At 48.4% G+C, this 17,554-nt stretch overlaps 1 protein-coding gene across 2 annotated transcripts in view; it reads right to left on the bottom strand.

The window, feature by feature from the left end:
- LOC138262058 (serum paraoxonase/arylesterase 2-like) overlaps positions 1-17,348 on the bottom strand; it is a 444,264-nt gene extending 426,916 nt beyond the window's left edge. Inside the window, exon 1 of one of the 2 annotated variants that reach the window (XM_069211747.1) lies at positions 17,113-17,348. In XM_069211747.1, the coding sequence (XP_069067848.1) occupies positions 17,113-17,186 (74 nt within the window). In that variant the 5' untranslated portion in view covers positions 17,187-17,348. The remainder of the gene's footprint in view (positions 1-17,112) is intronic. The other variant, XM_069211748.1, reaches the window with a different exon arrangement.
- Positions 17,349-17,554: the final 206 nt, after the last annotated feature.

Raw genomic sequence — 17,554 nt, 5'->3', positions numbered from 1 at the left:
AGGTATCATTTTTATCGGGAGACTTGGGGGAACGCTGGGAGGAAGGAAATTTGTAGCTCCTCTCAGATTCCAGAACTTTCTGCCACAGAAATGTGAGTAACGTGTATTTTTAGCCAAATTTTGAGGTTTGCAAAGGATTCTGGGTAACAGAACCTGGTCCGAGCCCCGCAAGTCACCCCTCCTTGGATTCCCCTACGTCTCTAGTTTTCAGAAATGCACAGGTTTGGTAGGTTTCCCTAGGTGCCGGCTGAGCTAGGGGCCAAAATCTACAGGTAGGCACTTCGCAAAAAACACCTCTGTTTTTTTCCAAAATTTAGGATGTGTCCACCTTGCGCTTTGGGGTGTTTCCTGTCGCCGGCGCTAGGCCTACCCACGCAAGTGAGGTATCATTTTTATCGGGAGACATGGGGGAACGCTGGGTGGAAGAAAATTTGTAGCTTCTCTCAGATTCCAGAACTTTCTGCCACAGAAATGTGAGGGACATGGTTTTTTGTTAGCCAAATTTTGAGGTTTGCAAAGGATTCGGGGTAACAGAACCTGGTCCGAGCCCCGCAAGTCACCCCTCCTTGGATTCCCCTAGGTCTCTAGTTTTCAGAAATGCACAGGGTTGGTAGGTTTCCCTAGGTGCCGGCTGAGCTAGAGGCCAAAATCTACAGGTAGGCATTTCGCAAAAAACACCTCTGTTTTTTTCCAAAATTTAGGATGTGTCCACGTTGCGCTTTGGGGTGTTTCCTGTCGCCGGCGCTAGGCCTACCCACGCAAGTGAGGTATCATTTTTATCGGGAGACTTGGGGGAACGCTGGGTGGAAGGAAATTTGTAGCTCCTCTCAGATTCCAGAACTTTCTGCCACAGAAATGTGAGGGACATGTGTTTTTTTAGCCAAATTTTGAGGTTTGCAAAGGATTCTGGGTAACAGAACCTGGTCCGAGCCCCGCAAGTCACCCCTCCTTGGATTCCCCTAGGTCTCTAGTTTTCAGAAATGCACAGGTTTGGTAGGTTTCCCTAGGTGCCGGCTGAGCTAGAGGCCAAAATCTACAGGTAGGCACTTCGCAAAAAACACCTCTGTTTTTTCCCAAAATGTAGGATGTGTCCACGTTGCGCTTTGGGGTGTTTCCTGTCGCCGGCGCTAGGCCTACCCACGCAAGTGAGGTATCATTTTTATCGGGAGACATGGGGGAACGCTGGGTGGAAGAACATTTGTAGCTCCTCTCAGATTCCAGAACTTTCTGCCACAGAAATGTGAGGGACATGGGTTTTTGTTAGCCAAATTTTGAGGTTTGCAAAGGATTCTGGGTAACAGAACCTGGTCCGAGTCCCGCAAGTCACCCCTCCTTGGATTCCCCTAGGTCTCTAGTTTTCAGAAATGCACAGGTTTGGTAGGTTTCCCTAGGTGCCGGCTGAGCTACAGGCCAAAATCTACAGGTAGGCACTTCGCAAAAAACACCTCTATTTTTTTCCAAAATTTAGGATGTGTCCACGTTGCGCTTTGGGGTGTTTCCTGTCGCCGGCGCTAGGCCTACCCACGCAAGTGAGGTATCATTTTTATCGGGAGACTTGGGGGAACGCTGGGTGGAAGGAAATTTGTAGCTCCTCTCAGATTCCAGAACTTTCTGCCACAGAAATGTGAGGGACATGTGTTTTTTTAGCTAAATTTTGAGGTTTGCAAAGGATTCTGGGTAACAGAACCTGGTCCGAGCCCCGCAAGTCACCCCTCGTTGGATTCCCCTAGGTCTCTAGTTTTCAGAAATGCACAGGTTTGGTAGGTTTCCCTAGGTGCCGGCTGAGCTAGAGGCCAAAATCTACAGGTAGGCACTTCGCAAAAAACACCTCTGTTTTTTTCCAAAATTTAGGATGTGTCCACGTTGCGCTTTGGGGTGTTTCCTGTCGCCGGCCCTAGGCCTACCCACGCAAGTGAGGTATCATTTTTATCGGGAGACTTGGGGGAACGCTGGGTGGAATGAAATTTGTAGCTCCTCTCAGATTCCAGAACTTTCTGCCACAGAAATGTGAGGGACATGTGTTTTTTTAGCCAAATTTTGAGGTTTGCAAAGGATTCTGGGTAACAGAACCTGGTCCGAGCCCCGCAAGTCACCCCTCCTTGGATTCCCCTAGGTCTCTAGTTTTCAGAAATGTACAGGTTTGGTAGGTTTCCCTAGGTGCCGGCTGAGCTAGAGGCCAAAATCTACAGGTAGGCACTTCGCAAAAAACACCTCTGTTTTTTTCCAAAATTTAGGATGTGTCCACGTTGCGCTTTGGGGTGTTTCCTGTCGCCGGCGCTAGGCCTACCCACGCAAGTGAGGTATCATTTTTATCGGGAGACTTGGGGGAACGCTGGGTGGAAGGAAATTTGTAGCTCCTCTCAGATTCCAGAACTTTCTGCCACAGAAATGTGAGGGACATGTGTTTATTTAGCCAAATTTTGAGGTTTGCAAAGGATTCTGGGTAACAGAACCTGGTCCGAGCCCCGCAAGTCACCCCTCCTTGGATTCCCCTAGGTCTCTAGTTTTCAGAAATGCACAGGTGTGGTAGGTTTCCCTAGGTGCCGGCTGAGCTAGAGGCCAAAATCTACAGGTAGGCACTTCGCAAAAAACACCTCTGTTTTTTTTCCAAAATTTAGGATGTGTCCACGTTGCGCTTTGGGGTGTTTCCTGTCGCCGGCACTAGGCCTACCTACGCAAGTGAGGTATCATTTTTATCGGGAGACTTGGGGGAACGCTGGGTGGAAGGAAATTGGTAGCTCCTCTCAGATTCCAGAACTTTCTGCCACAGAAATGTGAGGGACATGTGTTTTTTTAGCCAAATTTTGAGGTTTGCAAAGGATTCTGGTTAACAGAACCTGGTCCGAGCCTCGCAAGTCACCCCTCCTTGGATTCCCCTAGGTCTCTAGTTTTCAGAAATGCACAGGTTTGGTAGGTTTCCCTAGGTGCCGGCTGAGCTAGAGGCCAAAATCTACAGGTAGGCACTTCGCAAAAAACACCTCTGTTTTTTTCCAAAATTTAGGATGTGTCCACGTTGCGCTTTGGGGTGTTTCCTGTCGCCGGCGCTAGGCCTACCCACGCAAGTGAGGTATCATTTTTATTGGGAGACTTGGGGGAACGCTGGGTGGAAGGAAATTGGTAGCTCCTCTCAGATTCCAGAACTTTCTGCCACAGAAATGTGAGGGACATGTGTTTTTTTAGCCAAATTTTGAGGTTTGCAAAGGATTCTGGTTAACAGAACCTGGTCCGAGCCTCGCAAGTCACCCCTCCTTGGATTCCCCTAGGTCTCTAGTTTTCAGAAATGCACAGGTTTGGTAGGTTTCCCTAGGTGCCGGCTGAGCTAGAGGCCAAAATCTACAGGTAGGCACTTCGCAAAAAACACCTCTGTTTTTTTCCAAAATTTAGGATGTGTCCACGTTGCGCTTTGGGGTGTTTCCTGTCGCCGGCGCTAGGCCTACCCACGCAAGTGAGGTATCATTTTTATTGGGAGACTTGGGGGAACGCTGGGTGGAAGGAAATTTGTAGCTCCTCTCAGATTCCAGAACTTTCTGCCACAGAAATGTGAGGGACATGTGTTTTTTTAGCCAAATTTTGAGGTTTGCAAAGGATTCTGGGTAACAGAACCTGGTCCGAGCCCCGCAAGTCACCCCTCCTTGGATTCCCCTAGGTCTCTAGTTTTCAGAAATGCACAGGTTTGGTAGGTTTCCCTAGGTGCCGGCTGAGCTAGAGGCCAAAATCTACAGGTAGGCACTTCGCAAAAAAACCTCTGTTTTTTTCCAAAATTTAGGATGTGTCCACGTTGCGCTTTGGGGTGTTTCCAGTCGCCGGCGCTAGGCCTACCCACGCAAGTGAGGTATCATTTTTATCGGGAGACTTGGGGGAACGCTGGGTGGAAGGAAATTTGTAGCTCCTCTCAGATTCCAGAACTTTCTGCAACAGAAATGTGAGGGACATGTGTTTTTTTAGCCAAATTTTGAGGTTTGCAAAGGATTCTGGGTAACAGAACCTGGTCCGAGCCCCGCAAGTCACCCCTCCTTGGATTCCCCTAGGTCTCTAGTTTTCAGAAATGCACAGGTTTGGTAGGTTTCCCTAGGTGCCGGCTGAGCTAGAGGCCAAAATCTACAGGTAGGCACTTCGCAAAAAACACCTCTGTTTTTTTTCCAAAATTTAGGATGTGTCCACGTTGCGCTTTGGGGTGTTTCCTGTCGCCGGCGCTAGGCCTACCTACGCAAGTGAGGTATCATTTTTATCGGGAGACTTGGTGGAACGCTGGGTGGAAGGAAATTGGTAGCTCCTCTCAGATTCCAGAACTTTCTGCCACAGAAATGTGAGGGACATGTGTTTTTTTAGCCAAATTTTGAGGTTTGCAAAGGATTCTGGTTAACAGAACCTGGTCCGAGCCTCGCAAGTCACCCCTCCTTGGATTCCCCTAGGTCTCTAGTTTTCAGAAATGCACAGGTTTAGTAGGTTTCCCTAGGTGCCGGCTGAGCTAGAGGCCAAAATCTACAGGTAGGCACTTCGCAAAAAACACCTCTGTTTTTTTCCAAAATTTAGGATGTGTCCACGTTGCGCTTTGGGGTGTTTCCTGTCACCGGCGCTAGGCCTACCCACGCAAGTGAGGTATCATTTTTATCGGGAGACTTGGGGGAACGCTGGGTGGAAGGAAATTTGTAGCTCCTCTCAGATTCCAAAACTTTCTGCCACAGAAATGTGAGGGACATGTGTTTTTTTAGCCAAATTTTGAGGTTTGCAAAGGATTCTGGGTAACAGAACCTGGTCCGAGCCCCGCAAGTCACCCCTCCTTGGATTCCCCTAGGTCTCTAGTTTTCAGAAATGCACAGGTTTGGTAGGTTTCCCTAGGTGCCGGCTGAGCTAGAGGCCAAAATCTACAGGTAGGCACTTCGCAAAAAACACCTCTGTTTTCTCCCAAAATTTTGGATGTGTCCATGTTGCGCTTTGGGGCGTTTCCTGTCGCGGGCGCTAGGCCTACCCACGCAAGTGAGGTATCATTTTTATCGGGAGACTTGGGGGAACATAGATTAGCAAAACAAGTGCTATTGCCCCTTGTCTTTCTCTACATTTTTTCCTTCCAAATATAGGAGAGTGTGTAAAAAAGACATCTATTTGAGAAATTCCCTATAATTCACATGCTTGTATGGTCACCCCGGAATTCAGAGATGTGCAAATAACCACTGCTCCTCAGCACCTTATCTTGTGCCCTTTTTGGAAATGCAAAGGTTTTCTTGATAGCAATTTTTTACTCTTTATATTTCAGCAAATTAATTGCTGTATACCCGGTATAGAATGAAAACGCACTGCAGGGTGCAGCTCATTTATTGGCTCTGGGTTCCTCGGGTTCTTGATGAACCTACAAGCCCTATATATCCCCGCAACCAGAGGAGTCCAGCAGACGTAACGGTATATTGCTTTCCATAATCTGACATTGCAGGGAAAAGTTACAGAGTAAAACGTAGAGAAAAATTTATGTTTTTTTCACCTCAATTTCAATATTTTTCTTTTTCAGCTGTTATTTTCTGTAGGAAACCCTTGTAGGATCTACACAAATGACCCCTTGCTGAATTCAGAATTTTGTCTACTTTTCAGAAATGGTTAGATTTCTGGGATCCAGCATTGGTTTCATGCCCATTCCTGTCACTGACTGGAAGGAGGCTGAAAGCACAAAAAAGTGCAAAAATGGGGTATGCCCCAGTAAAATGCCAAAATTGTGTTGAAAAATTGGGTTTTCTGATTCAAGTCTGCCTGTTCCTGAAAGCTAGGAAGCTGCTGAGTTTAGCACTACAAACCCTTTGTGGATGCCATTTTCAGGGGGAAATCCACAAGCCTTCTTCTGCAGCCACTTTTTCCATTTTTTTAAAAAAAACGAAATTTTCACTGTATTTTGGCCAATTTCTTGGCCTCCTTCAAGGGAACCCACAAAGTCTGGGTACCTCTAGAATCCCTAGGATGTTGGAAAAAAAGGACGCAAATTTGGCTTGGTTAGCTTATGTGGACAAAAAGTTATGAGGGCCTAAGCGCGAACTGCCCCAAATAGGCAAAAAAAGGCCTGGCACAGGAGGGGGAAAAGGCCTGGCAGCGAAGGGGTTAAAGAGACTTACTTGCGTAACTGTGTACCTGCATTTGTCATTTTTATCCAAGTATTTTGCAGCTAGTCACTCTTATTTTCTTTGCTAAACTTTATGATGGTCTACCAGAAAATCTCTCTCTGTGGAAAGCACACCACTAAATATTTGGACAAAAGCTGTTGTAGACCTGTGCCACTATGTTTTAAATGTTATGTGATTTCTTGATTCCTTTTTTATTCTAACATACTATGTTAACTCTAGCTAGTTATCAGTGCACAGTATATTAAATTTACTTGATACTTCAGTTTTTTTGTTTTTGTTTTTTGTGTTGTTGCCTGAGAGGACATACATTACTTTGGAAAATTTAAAATTGTTTCTGTTTTCAGTTAAAATACAAACCTAAATCATGTTAACAACTGACAGCTTCTGGTCTTTTTAAAACATTGAGTTTGATATCAAACCCCTGTCTTCAGTTCTATTTAGGAATATCCAATGTTATCATATTTTCAGTTTTTGGGGAATGCCCGTTACATGGCCCAAAAAATAAATACCACACCTGATTATTTTAGTATAACTCCCAGACAGTCTCTTGTGAGAGAGCACTAGTTTTTTGACAATTTGCCCAGAACAATCCTCAGTTACTTCTTTGGCATTTGCCCAAAGAAGAGACTAAAGCTAAAGTAGGATGTGACTTTGAGTTTGGGCTATACAAGATTAGGATGGGTTAATCTTTCGATTGTGTGCACTTAGACAACCACTTCTTTTAGAATTATCACCACAGTGTAATCACCATTCTTTTGCATTACTTGGTAAGACGCTATTCACTGGCTCTCAGGAGTGTATAAATACATTCTAATAACCACTGATGTTAAGTGCATCTCCTTCAAAGATGGATCCCTGTCATGGGGTGCATGGCCATTGAGAGTCCCAGTGTCATAAGCTAAATGTGGAATTGGTGTCAAAGGGCTTGTTGCCAAAACGGTTCAATGCAGATGAGTCCTACTGTACAAGAGAAAACAAGAAGTCAAATATATATATATATATACATATTTTTAAATCACTACCTCCGATTCATTGGTCTGTCTCACCCTATACCTCTACCAATCTATCTTCTATCTCCACTCTGACTCATCCCAAACCGCATTCTACTACTATGATCTCCAAAATAACCTTTCCTAGACTCTTCCTTCCTATACCCCTCCTGGCTCACCCCAAAACTCAGTTTAATACTACAATCTCCCAAACAACACTCTTAAATTATCCCTCATATATCTCTCCTTTCACTCATCCCTAACCTTATTTTACTACTATGATCTCCCTAGCCCCTTTCTACAGACTTCCCTCCTCCATCTCCTTTACTCAGCCCAAACCTCATCTTACTACTATAATCTACCAATTAACACGTTCTGGATTCTTTCCTCTTTTATCCCTCCATTATTCTATTCAGTCAAACTAACAGACTCAAATGTCCTTCGCTCAAATTAACTCATACCTCCTTATACTAATATTATGATATACTCATATATCCCTACACTAATCCACTACTAATCTTTTTGGGTTTCAGAGCAGCGTGCTACTTGCTGAAAAGCACTTTGACACCTCATCAGGGGTAGTAAGTGCTATATAAATACAATTACAATCAATGGGTTGTCAGTCAAAGGATAACACTGCATTGAGGGCTAGGCATATACCCAGTTGTGAAATTTCTGTGGCTGATGCAATATCTCATTTCCAGTGGGAGAGGTTCAGGAAGCTGGTGCCTCACGCAGACCTGTGCATGACCCTGGTACCCACGCAGCTGTCGGGACTAGTGGAACCATTCTGACGATGGTGGGGAACAACTCGATGACCTTGACGATAGCAGCAAGGTACAGTAAGTGCTGGGAGGTCTTCCAGAAATTCACAGGCTCGAAGGGGCAGGGTGAGGTCCCTGCAGAAGAGATACAAAGGATAATACACCGGGCCTTCATAGGGGCCGGAGCAAGGCATGGGCACAGGCCCACCTCAATGCGGTCTCACAATTTTCAAAACTATCTTTGGGTACAGTTCCCTCCAACTCTTTTTACTGCAGAGCAGCCATGAAAGGGTTAGGTAGACTACAGCCCTGGCACCATGACCACCACCTACCCTTTGAATTTCCCATGTTAGGGCAGATAACAGTAGCTCTACACTTGGTATGCAGGTCAAAACACAAAATTGTGCTGTTCAAAACAGGTTTCATGCTGGCTTTCTTCAGGGCGTATCGCGTCAGTGAGCTTTGTTGCACCCTCCAGGTCAAACCCAGAGGGCATGCCTCCAGGGGCAGGACATACTCATGGGGGACAGATATATGAAACTAACCTGTGGAGGTCAAAAACAGACCAAGTAAATATAGGGAAATATTTGTGCCTTTAATTCCTGGATGAGGACACACACTGCCCAATGTGGAGCATGAAAGATTACATGGGGCTGGCCATCCAAAAGGGATTACTGCTGTTCTGGCACAAGGACGGCTCCTGCCTCAGCCACTTTCAATTCATAGCAGTGCTAAAAATGGCCATTGCCAAAACCAGGCTCCCCCCTAACAGGTTTGGGTCCCACTCCTTCTGCATGGGCGCAGCCACAATGGCTGCAGCAAGCGGGCTTGGCAAAGATGGGATAAAAAGATAAAAAGATTGGGCCGCTGGGCGCATTTAAGGGTTACATCCCGCCTGCAATAGCATACCCACCCCCCCTCTTTTTTCCTCATGGCAGGACCCCCGATGTTGGGTGCAGAATACGGATTGTTGGCCAATCGTGCGTCTCTTGGGCACAGTATTGGGCATCCCGAAAGCTTTGTGGAGGGCTTGGGTGCGGAGCACATCGGTGTCATGGCTGGGGCAGTCTGGGATGAGATGGGTCCAGGTACTCCTCTTCGTACAGAGTGCCTTGCTATGGGAAGGCATTCCGGACACCGTGGAAATACCCTTGGGGCCTAACTTGCCTATGTAGTAAGGAATTTTTGGGTGCAATTGTGTCAGGTCTCACAGTGGTGGCCTGACGGTTATGCCCTGATGACATTTTATGGTCCAAAATTATAGCAAGACCAGAGAGGAGGGGGGCAAGGATTACAGGGCAGTTGAAAGATCCAGGAGAAAGTTGAACATATTCATGGCCAAATTATGGAGGGCCAACTCTTGGGATTTTGTGAGGCAAGGGTTCATCAACCTCAGGACACGGGTTTTATGAGTCAGATGACATCCACTTGATGGGGGTAGGCATGGACTTGTTCTTGTTAAACATAGTTGGAACATTAGAACAAATAGGGTTCAATTAGATCAGGAAGTAAATGGCGGCTGCCTGGGGTCGGGTAACCACATGGATCATGGCGGATAAAAAAAAACACAGCCAGATGGATAGTACAATAGCCTAAAGAAGAAGAGCTGCTCAGGTAGTGTCCTTGGGATGCCTTACAGCAGGGACAAGGGAGGAAGACAAAGGTCAATAAGGGTTAGCAGTGGGCAGACATGGCACTTGCAGCCTGGGCAAGGACAGGGGCAGCCCACTGCACTTTGGTGGCAAGGGAAGCCTAGCCACATACCACAAACCCCCTGACCAAAGTGTCCTCAGGAGAAAAGGCTGTGCAGGAATTCTGGCGACCAGGAACATAACATGCGAACCACAGGGTAACATGAAGGACACTGAAAAACTTTTATTGTGCATTGAACTTGATGGCCAGAATTGTAATATTTTATGTGTGATGTACAATTCCGTAAACTACAGCCTTTTGTATCCCAAGAAAGTCTCCCCTCTATTTTACTAGGAAGAGGAAGGGAGCCAGGGGTATTCCAGGAAAGACGGCGGGGGGAGTCTTTAGCACCTCTGGGAAGGGTTTTAGAAAGATTCCTAGTTCTGTTTCTTAGGCTATGCAGCTTAGAGAGAATGCAACCCCTTCACCCCCATTCACACATCTTTTTTTCAGAGTACTTAAACTCTGCAGCTGGCCACGTCGTACAAAGGGCGACAATAGGTGGGACAGCTTCTTAGCATCGCTCCCCTGCTAGGAAGGCAGATGGACAGAAGGGGCCACCATACCTTGAGAGGGTGGTCCTCCCCCCTTGGTTTATGGGCCCCGAGGTGTCAGGAGGGAGGAGTGAGGCTAGGAGGTCTCAAAAGGGGTGACCTCTCAGGGCTGGGGCCTCTTTAGACGAACACAGATAGCCGGACAGTAGCGGATACCTGGCAGTGGGGCACATGGAGTAAAGCAATAAACTGAGGTTAGTCAGATAAAGTACGGGCCAGGGTGCATAAATACTGACTGCCGGCAATCGGGTGTTTGTCCCATCATGTTGATTTAATCTCGGCGGTTTGCTGTCGTTTTCAAATCGTTAAAAAAAAACTACCTTGTGTTCAGGCGGGAGGGAGATTAGGCCCAACATCGGGCGTTGAATATATTAAAAAATATATACATATATATATATATATTTTGCACCCAGGTATACAGGGTGCACTGAGACTGCAGAATTGTGCAGGATGCAATCTGGGCCTTCCGGGAGCACTAACAGAATGTGGCAGTCAATTTGTTTGTCTGGAACACGGCCCCACATAATGTTATTTGAACATTATTTCTGGGCATCTAAACATATTTAACAGATAACATGATGGTATTTGTATTAACAAGCGGGTTTAGTACTTACAGGTGTAACTGGAGTCATTAGTGCATATATAATGATAAATATAAAAAATTATATAGCAAAACAGTGTAAAAAACAAAGAAACAAGAGAAATTATCACTGGTGATGCTTTGGTGTTTAATTGTCTATTTGCGTCCAGGTGGCCAAAGAAGTGTTAGGTAATTCCCGCGGTTAGCCCCATACGGCAACTACGAGGCACAGGCGCTAGTGCACTAAGGTGGAGTAAGGTACACGGTAAGCAGGGAAGGGGTACCAGGGCGACTGCCGCAAACGGGTGGCAGGAGAACGACAGCATGGCCGGGCCTCACAGAGGGCACAATAGCGAGGTTTCCCATGGGTGGGGGAACAGGTGTCAGGCGCATACTGATGAGGAGGTTTATTTGCCAGGTACCCTGCGGCGTTGGAGTCAAGCGTGTAAGAGGGCAGTGGTTGGTAAGTCCCACCAGCGGGCGATTACCTTATATCGTCAGAAGGTTATCCGGCTGGGGTGCCGCTTTAACAGTTGAGGAGCAACTAAGAGGGGCAGCAGGTAGCGGCGGCAGCGCAGAATGGGGCTGGAGGGCCATGGGTGAGCTCCAGAAGCTGAAGGGTACATAAAAAGGGGGAGCAGCAAAGCAACACTGTGCGAGTAAATAAAAGGGTGATGCATCTCCAGGGACACGTCAATAAGGCTGTCTTCTCTCAATTGCAGACCTAAGATTACTCACCAGCACGCACCAAGAGGACGATGGAGGACCACGGTTCGCCTACATTCTTTTCCCCTGAGGAGAACCAAGAGGAGGCTGATATCTGGAGGACACAAGGGGTGCAGCAGCCGTTAGAAACTCCCACCCCGACGAACACGGAAGAGGTGCAGCCTTCGGACTCAGGCTTCTGTCTCCTAAGCGATGAAAGTGTAGCAGCGCCTGCCAAAAGGAAGAGGCCAGCAAGGGCCGCAGCTGGGAGCAAACTCAAAAGAGCCAAGAAGGACACGGCGGACAGCAATTTACCAGAAGGCCCCTCAACTTCCCAGACGGACAGCGGGCCAAGGAGAGCCAGGAAAGACAATGAGGAACAAGAGGCGGCCGGGCAAGTGGGGTTCCCCTCGCTGCTGGGGGGTTGGCCCCAGGGGCAAGCGCGCCAATTGCTCAGGAGCAGATCAGCCAACCCACAAGGAGTGTGGCCTGCAGCCCCACCCTAGGAGCATCAGGGCAGGGGCTGCAGGTGGGACTGGGTAAGATGATGGAGGCAATGCACAGCTCCATGTCCTCAGCAAAGGCGCTAGCTGGTTTGGGCATGGATGAGCAGGGCGCAAGCAGCAGGTGAGCAGGCGCAGGGCAAGTGTGGGGGCGGGACACCAACTCGACGCCGACAGTGCAGGGTGAGGCTTCCGCGTCTGGAGCTGAGGTTTCAGACAGGGTCACACAAGATACTCCATCAGGCGGGAGCGACAAAGTGACTGTTGTTAGGCCTGACCCCCCCTTGCTGTCAGGGAGGTCATCCCTGGCGTGGAGGGTCCATTTAGAAGCTAGGGAGAGAATATGGAAGAGGGAATTCATTGACATTTTCTCGCTGCTCACATTTGCCAAGGAGGGTGCAGACATAACGGTACCCAGCAAGGAGGTAGAGAAGCATAAATGGAAGAGGAAGGTTAAGCCAGAGGAGTCAATAGACAACTGGTTAGAGGCATTCGCTATGCTGTCCACAGTGATCATGGAGAAGTTCCCGGAAGAGGGACCGGCTCTCTGCAAGTACAACCGAGTCATATATAAGGAATATACCTGCAATGGGGGCACAGGGTGGCTGAACTACGACCGAGAGTTCAGGCAAAAGATGGAACAGGCACCAGAGATGGCATGGGACTATCGCGAAATTGAACTCTGGGTGCAGTACATGGGCAACGGCAGCAGGCCAGCAAACAGTGACACCGTTTTCGCAAGGCACAAACAGGCAAGGCCATACTATTTTATGCAGCAGCTTAGGCCCCCCTTTCGAGGGAAGCCCCCGCAGAGGGGGAGAGGGGCTTCGCAGTATAGGTTCAACAATAATTCATGCAGGCTGTACAACAATGGGGCATGCTCATGGGGCACCGTTTGCAAATTCGCCCACAACTGCTCCAAGTGCACCGGCTGGCACCCAGCAGCCAACTGCAACAAAGGGAACAAGACAGACAAGCCAATGGGTACCATTGCCGTTTCCAAACAGCCCTAATTGTCCGGAGTTGCAACACAATACAATAGCACCTTCTCCCATAACCTTTAGCACCTTGGCCCACATTCTCAAAGACTACCCTAGACCAGTTGAACAGGAGCTATTGTTCAGAGGTTTTAGTGAAGGTTTTAGGATCCCATACTCCAGCCCGGCAGTCATTAGGTGAGCCAACAACTTACGATCAGCCAGAGAAGCCCCAGGAGTGTTGCAGGAGAAGCTGGAGAAGGAGCTTTAATTGGGGAGGGTGGTTGGCCCCTTTTCCCAGCCACCCCTTCCAAACTTCATTGTGTCTCCTCTGGGGATTGTACCGAAGAAAGAACACGGAAAATATAGGATGATCCACCATCTCTCTTACACCAAAGGGTCGTCGGTGAACAAGTACCTGGAGGAGGGAACGTGCTCCGTTGGTTACGCTTCATTTGATGAATGATTGACCTGGTTCGCGCAGCAGGCAAAGGGGCGCTCATGGCAAAGGCAGACATTGAGTCCGCGTTCCGCCTTCTCTCCCAGTCCACCTGAGTAGTTCCCACCTCCTGGGGATACAGTGGGCTGGTCAATACTTTTACGACAAATGCATGCCTATGGATTGTGCGGTGTCATGTTCCTTTTTCAAAACTTTTGCATGCTTCCTGGAATGGGCACTGAAAGAAAACAACCCCCCGGGGAGTTCACTCCACTACCTAGATGACTTCCTCTTCCCATTGATGGCAGAACTGAAAGGTTGGGCTAGGGAAGAAGAAAAATCACCCGACCAGAGGGCGCCCATCAATCTAGACATGCTAAAGGGGCTGGTGGGGGCACTCACAGTTATTTGTAAAACACATTATGAGGAGCTGTTATTCCCTGTCACCTTTTCCCTAGCCTTTTGTGGGGCATTCAGGTCTTCAGTGTTAGTGGCGAAAGCGAAGGGCGACACATCCTATGGGGCACGTAGGTCGGGCGACCTCAAAATGGGGCAGGACATGGTTGAACTGAGAGTGCGGCGCTCCAAAACCGACCAGAAAGGGAAAGGTGTGGTGGTGCGTTGGAGAGGTCTAGGGGACCTAAAGTGTTGCCCAGAGGAATTGATCAGGAGGTACACAGCATGCCGCCCCACAAAACCGGGATACTTATTGCTTCACCAAGATGGCCAACCACTCACACAGTTTCAATACAGAAGGGTCTTGAAGTGGGCAATCGCAGAGGCAGGGTTCCAAGGGCGCAAATGGTCATCCCATTCCTTCAGAATCGGTGCGGCCTCAACGGCCTTTGAGGAGGGGCTGCATGCGGGGGATATTAAGCGGATTGGGAGGTGGCAGTCGAACAGATACAAACTGTACATTCGGTCCAGAGACGGGCAAGGGTTGTCATCGGGAACCCCACAAGGGCAGTGCGTTTAGTGCAATGGAGGCAGGAGGCTGCCAATGGTCCGAGATGGGAAGAGGGCATTGCTTTGGGACTAAATACGATGACTATATTGTAACAATGTTTTGCCATACTGTAAGTGTATATATGGCAGTCACAAATGTCAATAAAGTGTGTGGTAATAGTTACCTTCTTGTTCATCTAGGGGCTAAGACGGTATGGGTGATGGGCCACTCCCTAGTGGCCAGAGCAGAACGGGCCAGGGAAAGAGGCTGGAACCACGGTTTCAGTAACATCGAACTCTCCTGGATGGGATGCCCGGGAATGAGATGGGCCATGCTGGAACCAAGAGTTGGCCAGCTGGTGGGGAAGAGAGAGTTTAAGCCCGACATTATTTTGATCCACTTGGGTGGTAACGATCTAACTACTTGTGGAAGGGGCCCACTGTTACAGGCCATGAGGCAGGGCATAGCCAGGCTTGCCACCCTGAAGGAAGACGGCAAGATAATTTGGTCTGAGATTATCCCGCGGGGTGTGGCAGGGAGCCAGGTCAGCGGCCGCCATTGAAATGTCCAGGCACAGAATCAACAGGTCCCTGCAAAAAATTGCAAAGCCACAGGGATTTGGCTTCATCAGACATACCCTGCTGAGTAGACACCTGAGCGGTAATTTTGCGCCAGACGGGGTACACTTGTCTGACGCAGGCACAGATATTTTCCTACTAAATATTAGGGATGCTCTAGAAAGAGTGGGATGTACGTAGGGTAAGGGACGAGCACAGGTGGAGGGGCCTCGGTTATTGCGAGATGCCATTCCCAAGGCTTGGCGGACTTACAGGGCGATCCTAAAGCGTTAAAATGATTAAAAAGACCTCCAGATGGTTATTTCTGGAGCCAAAAGCAATTCCTCAGGAGCCTTTACGGCGGGGCCTGGGATGACGCGACGGCGCTCCTTAATCCCGCAAGGGACAGTTGGAATCCTGAGCAACTGTGGAGACTGGCCTGGGTCTCGCTCTGACTTGTCAGGAGCATGACACATAAATAAAGGAAGAGAATGGTAAACCACGATAAAGGAAAGAGCTGAAAGAATCTAAGAACGCTGGTGCAAAGAACACCAGACGAAACAGCTCTAGCTTTCTCAGGATGGGTGTCGGCCAGCTTTAACAAACTCATCTCCAACACGGGATCGCCCGTAAGCTAACCCAACCTGTGTAATCAATAAACTTGCGACATATTATACCCACAAATGGTGTCCCGGGTCTGTTATTATGTTGCATGCATTGTATTGTTGTGAACTCCAGTGCGCACGCCCTAGGGGGCTAGGGGTAGCACCGCTATGCAGCTGGCCACGTCGCACAAAGGGTTTGCAATAGGGGGGGCAGCTCCTTAGCATCGCTGCCCTGCCAGGAAGGCAGATGGACAGAAGGGGCCACCATACCTTGAGAGGGTGGTCCACCCCCTCGGTTTATGGGCACTGAGGTGTCAGGAGGGAGGAGTGAGGCCAGGAGGTCTCAAAAGGGGTGACCTCTCAGGGCTGGGGCCTCTTTAGACCAACACCGATACCCTCCCACCCACCCAACAACAGTGGCAAACCAGGGCTGGATGCATTAGGAAGAAGCGGATAAGCATGTTTGTAGAGAGACTTGTTAACATGACTTTCTTTGCAGATGAATCAAGGCGTCGCAAAGCGGAGTTACAGGTTGATCCTAAAGCGTTAAAATGATTAAAAAGACCTCCAGATGGTTATTCCTGGAGCCACAAGCAATTCCTCAGGCCACTGGGGGCCTTTACGGCGGGGCCTGGGATGACGCGACGGCGCTCCTTAATCCCGCAAGGGACAGTTGGAATCCTGAGCAACTGTGGAGACTGGCCTGGGTCTCGCTCTGACTTGTCAGGAGCATGACACATAAATAAAGGAGGAGAGTGGTAAAGCACGATAAAGGAAAGAGCTGTAAGAATCTAAGTACGCTGGTACAAAGAACACCAGACGGAACAGCTCTAGCTTTCTCAGGATGGGTGTCAGCCAGCTTTAACGAACTCATCTCCGACACCGAGATCACCTGTAAGCTAACCCAACCTGTGTAATCAATAAACTTGCGACATATTATACCCACAAATGGTGTCCCGGGTGTTTTCTTATGTTGCATGCATTGTATTGTTGTGAACTCCAGTGCGCACACCCTAGGGGACTAGGGGTAGCAGCGCTATGTCACACCCCTTTGAGGGAAGTCAAGAAAGGGGGCCTAAAATACATTTCAGGAAGAACAGGAAAGTTTGAAGTAAGACCTGAAGGATGTTGTTTGTTCTGAAATGAAATTCTAAAACAAATTTACCTTGGACCTCAATTGTTTGCACTGAAGTTTATCACGTTATTTGCAAAGCAGAAAGTACAGACTTTAACTGTTGTCAAGATTAATCAAACATGTTTTGCTGTTACGGCCACTAGGCAGAGTTGGAAGCTGTTTTTTGCACTGCGTCACTGTTTGAGAAATTGGTTTATGGAGTTTTTGGCTCGAAGACTCGAGGTGGTCAAAAAGCATGTTTTCATTATCTCACTCTTGACGCTGTATGTTTAAGGGTTAAACCAGCCACTGCGCGCAGCCGGTATGGGGGTTTAACTCTTTGCAGTGGGATCCCGCCAGACCCTCACATCTCTGGGTTCGTTTGCCCTATTACCGAACACACCCTGAACCCCATACTAATGATTGAGCTTTAACGCACATTTAAACACAACGAAGGAGTAGCCGTAAAACACAGAATGACATGTAAGGCGCAAGAGTCCTGTACGTGGATCGAAAAAGTCTGTCCGCACCTTGCGGACATATGGACGTAAACAAAAATATATCGAAAGTAACCCTCTCTTACCTCAGGCGCAAGATTCTTTCCGCCACCAAGGCAGCTAGTATGCCGAACACGGCGAGGATCAACAACTTCCCCATGACAGCTGCGCTCAGCGGAGGAGATTATTCCGCTCAAACCTCTTCGGAGCTGCGGGAAGATGTGGTAGAGTGAAGAAGAGGAGAGAACTAGGGAGGTAGCTAATCTAAGGGAGGGTGAATGGCCGCCGGGTCTCGGGCTGTCAGGTATGGAATCCCGGGAGTGAACTCGGCAAAACGCCAACAAGCTTGGAGGATTCTCTTTTGTACGTAAAGTGGCACTGATGCCAGTCAACGAAGCTTGCTCTGCCAAATGTTCGCTGATTGCCTCCTCGTTCAGTTACGTGGCATAAAGGGCAGAGTTATCGACTTGCGACCTGAGGAACCAGGCTAGGCGTCGGCTCAGTATACAGCGATTCTCGTCCCATCCC

The sequence above is a fragment of the Pleurodeles waltl genome, chromosome 10 (genome assembly GCF_031143425.1).
Source record: "Pleurodeles waltl isolate 20211129_DDA chromosome 10, aPleWal1.hap1.20221129, whole genome shotgun sequence".
Classification (NCBI taxonomy): domain Eukaryota; kingdom Metazoa; phylum Chordata; class Amphibia; order Caudata; family Salamandridae; genus Pleurodeles; species Pleurodeles waltl.
The sequence above is the reverse complement of the archived record's forward strand: the minus strand, read 5'-3'. Positions and strand labels throughout refer to the sequence as shown.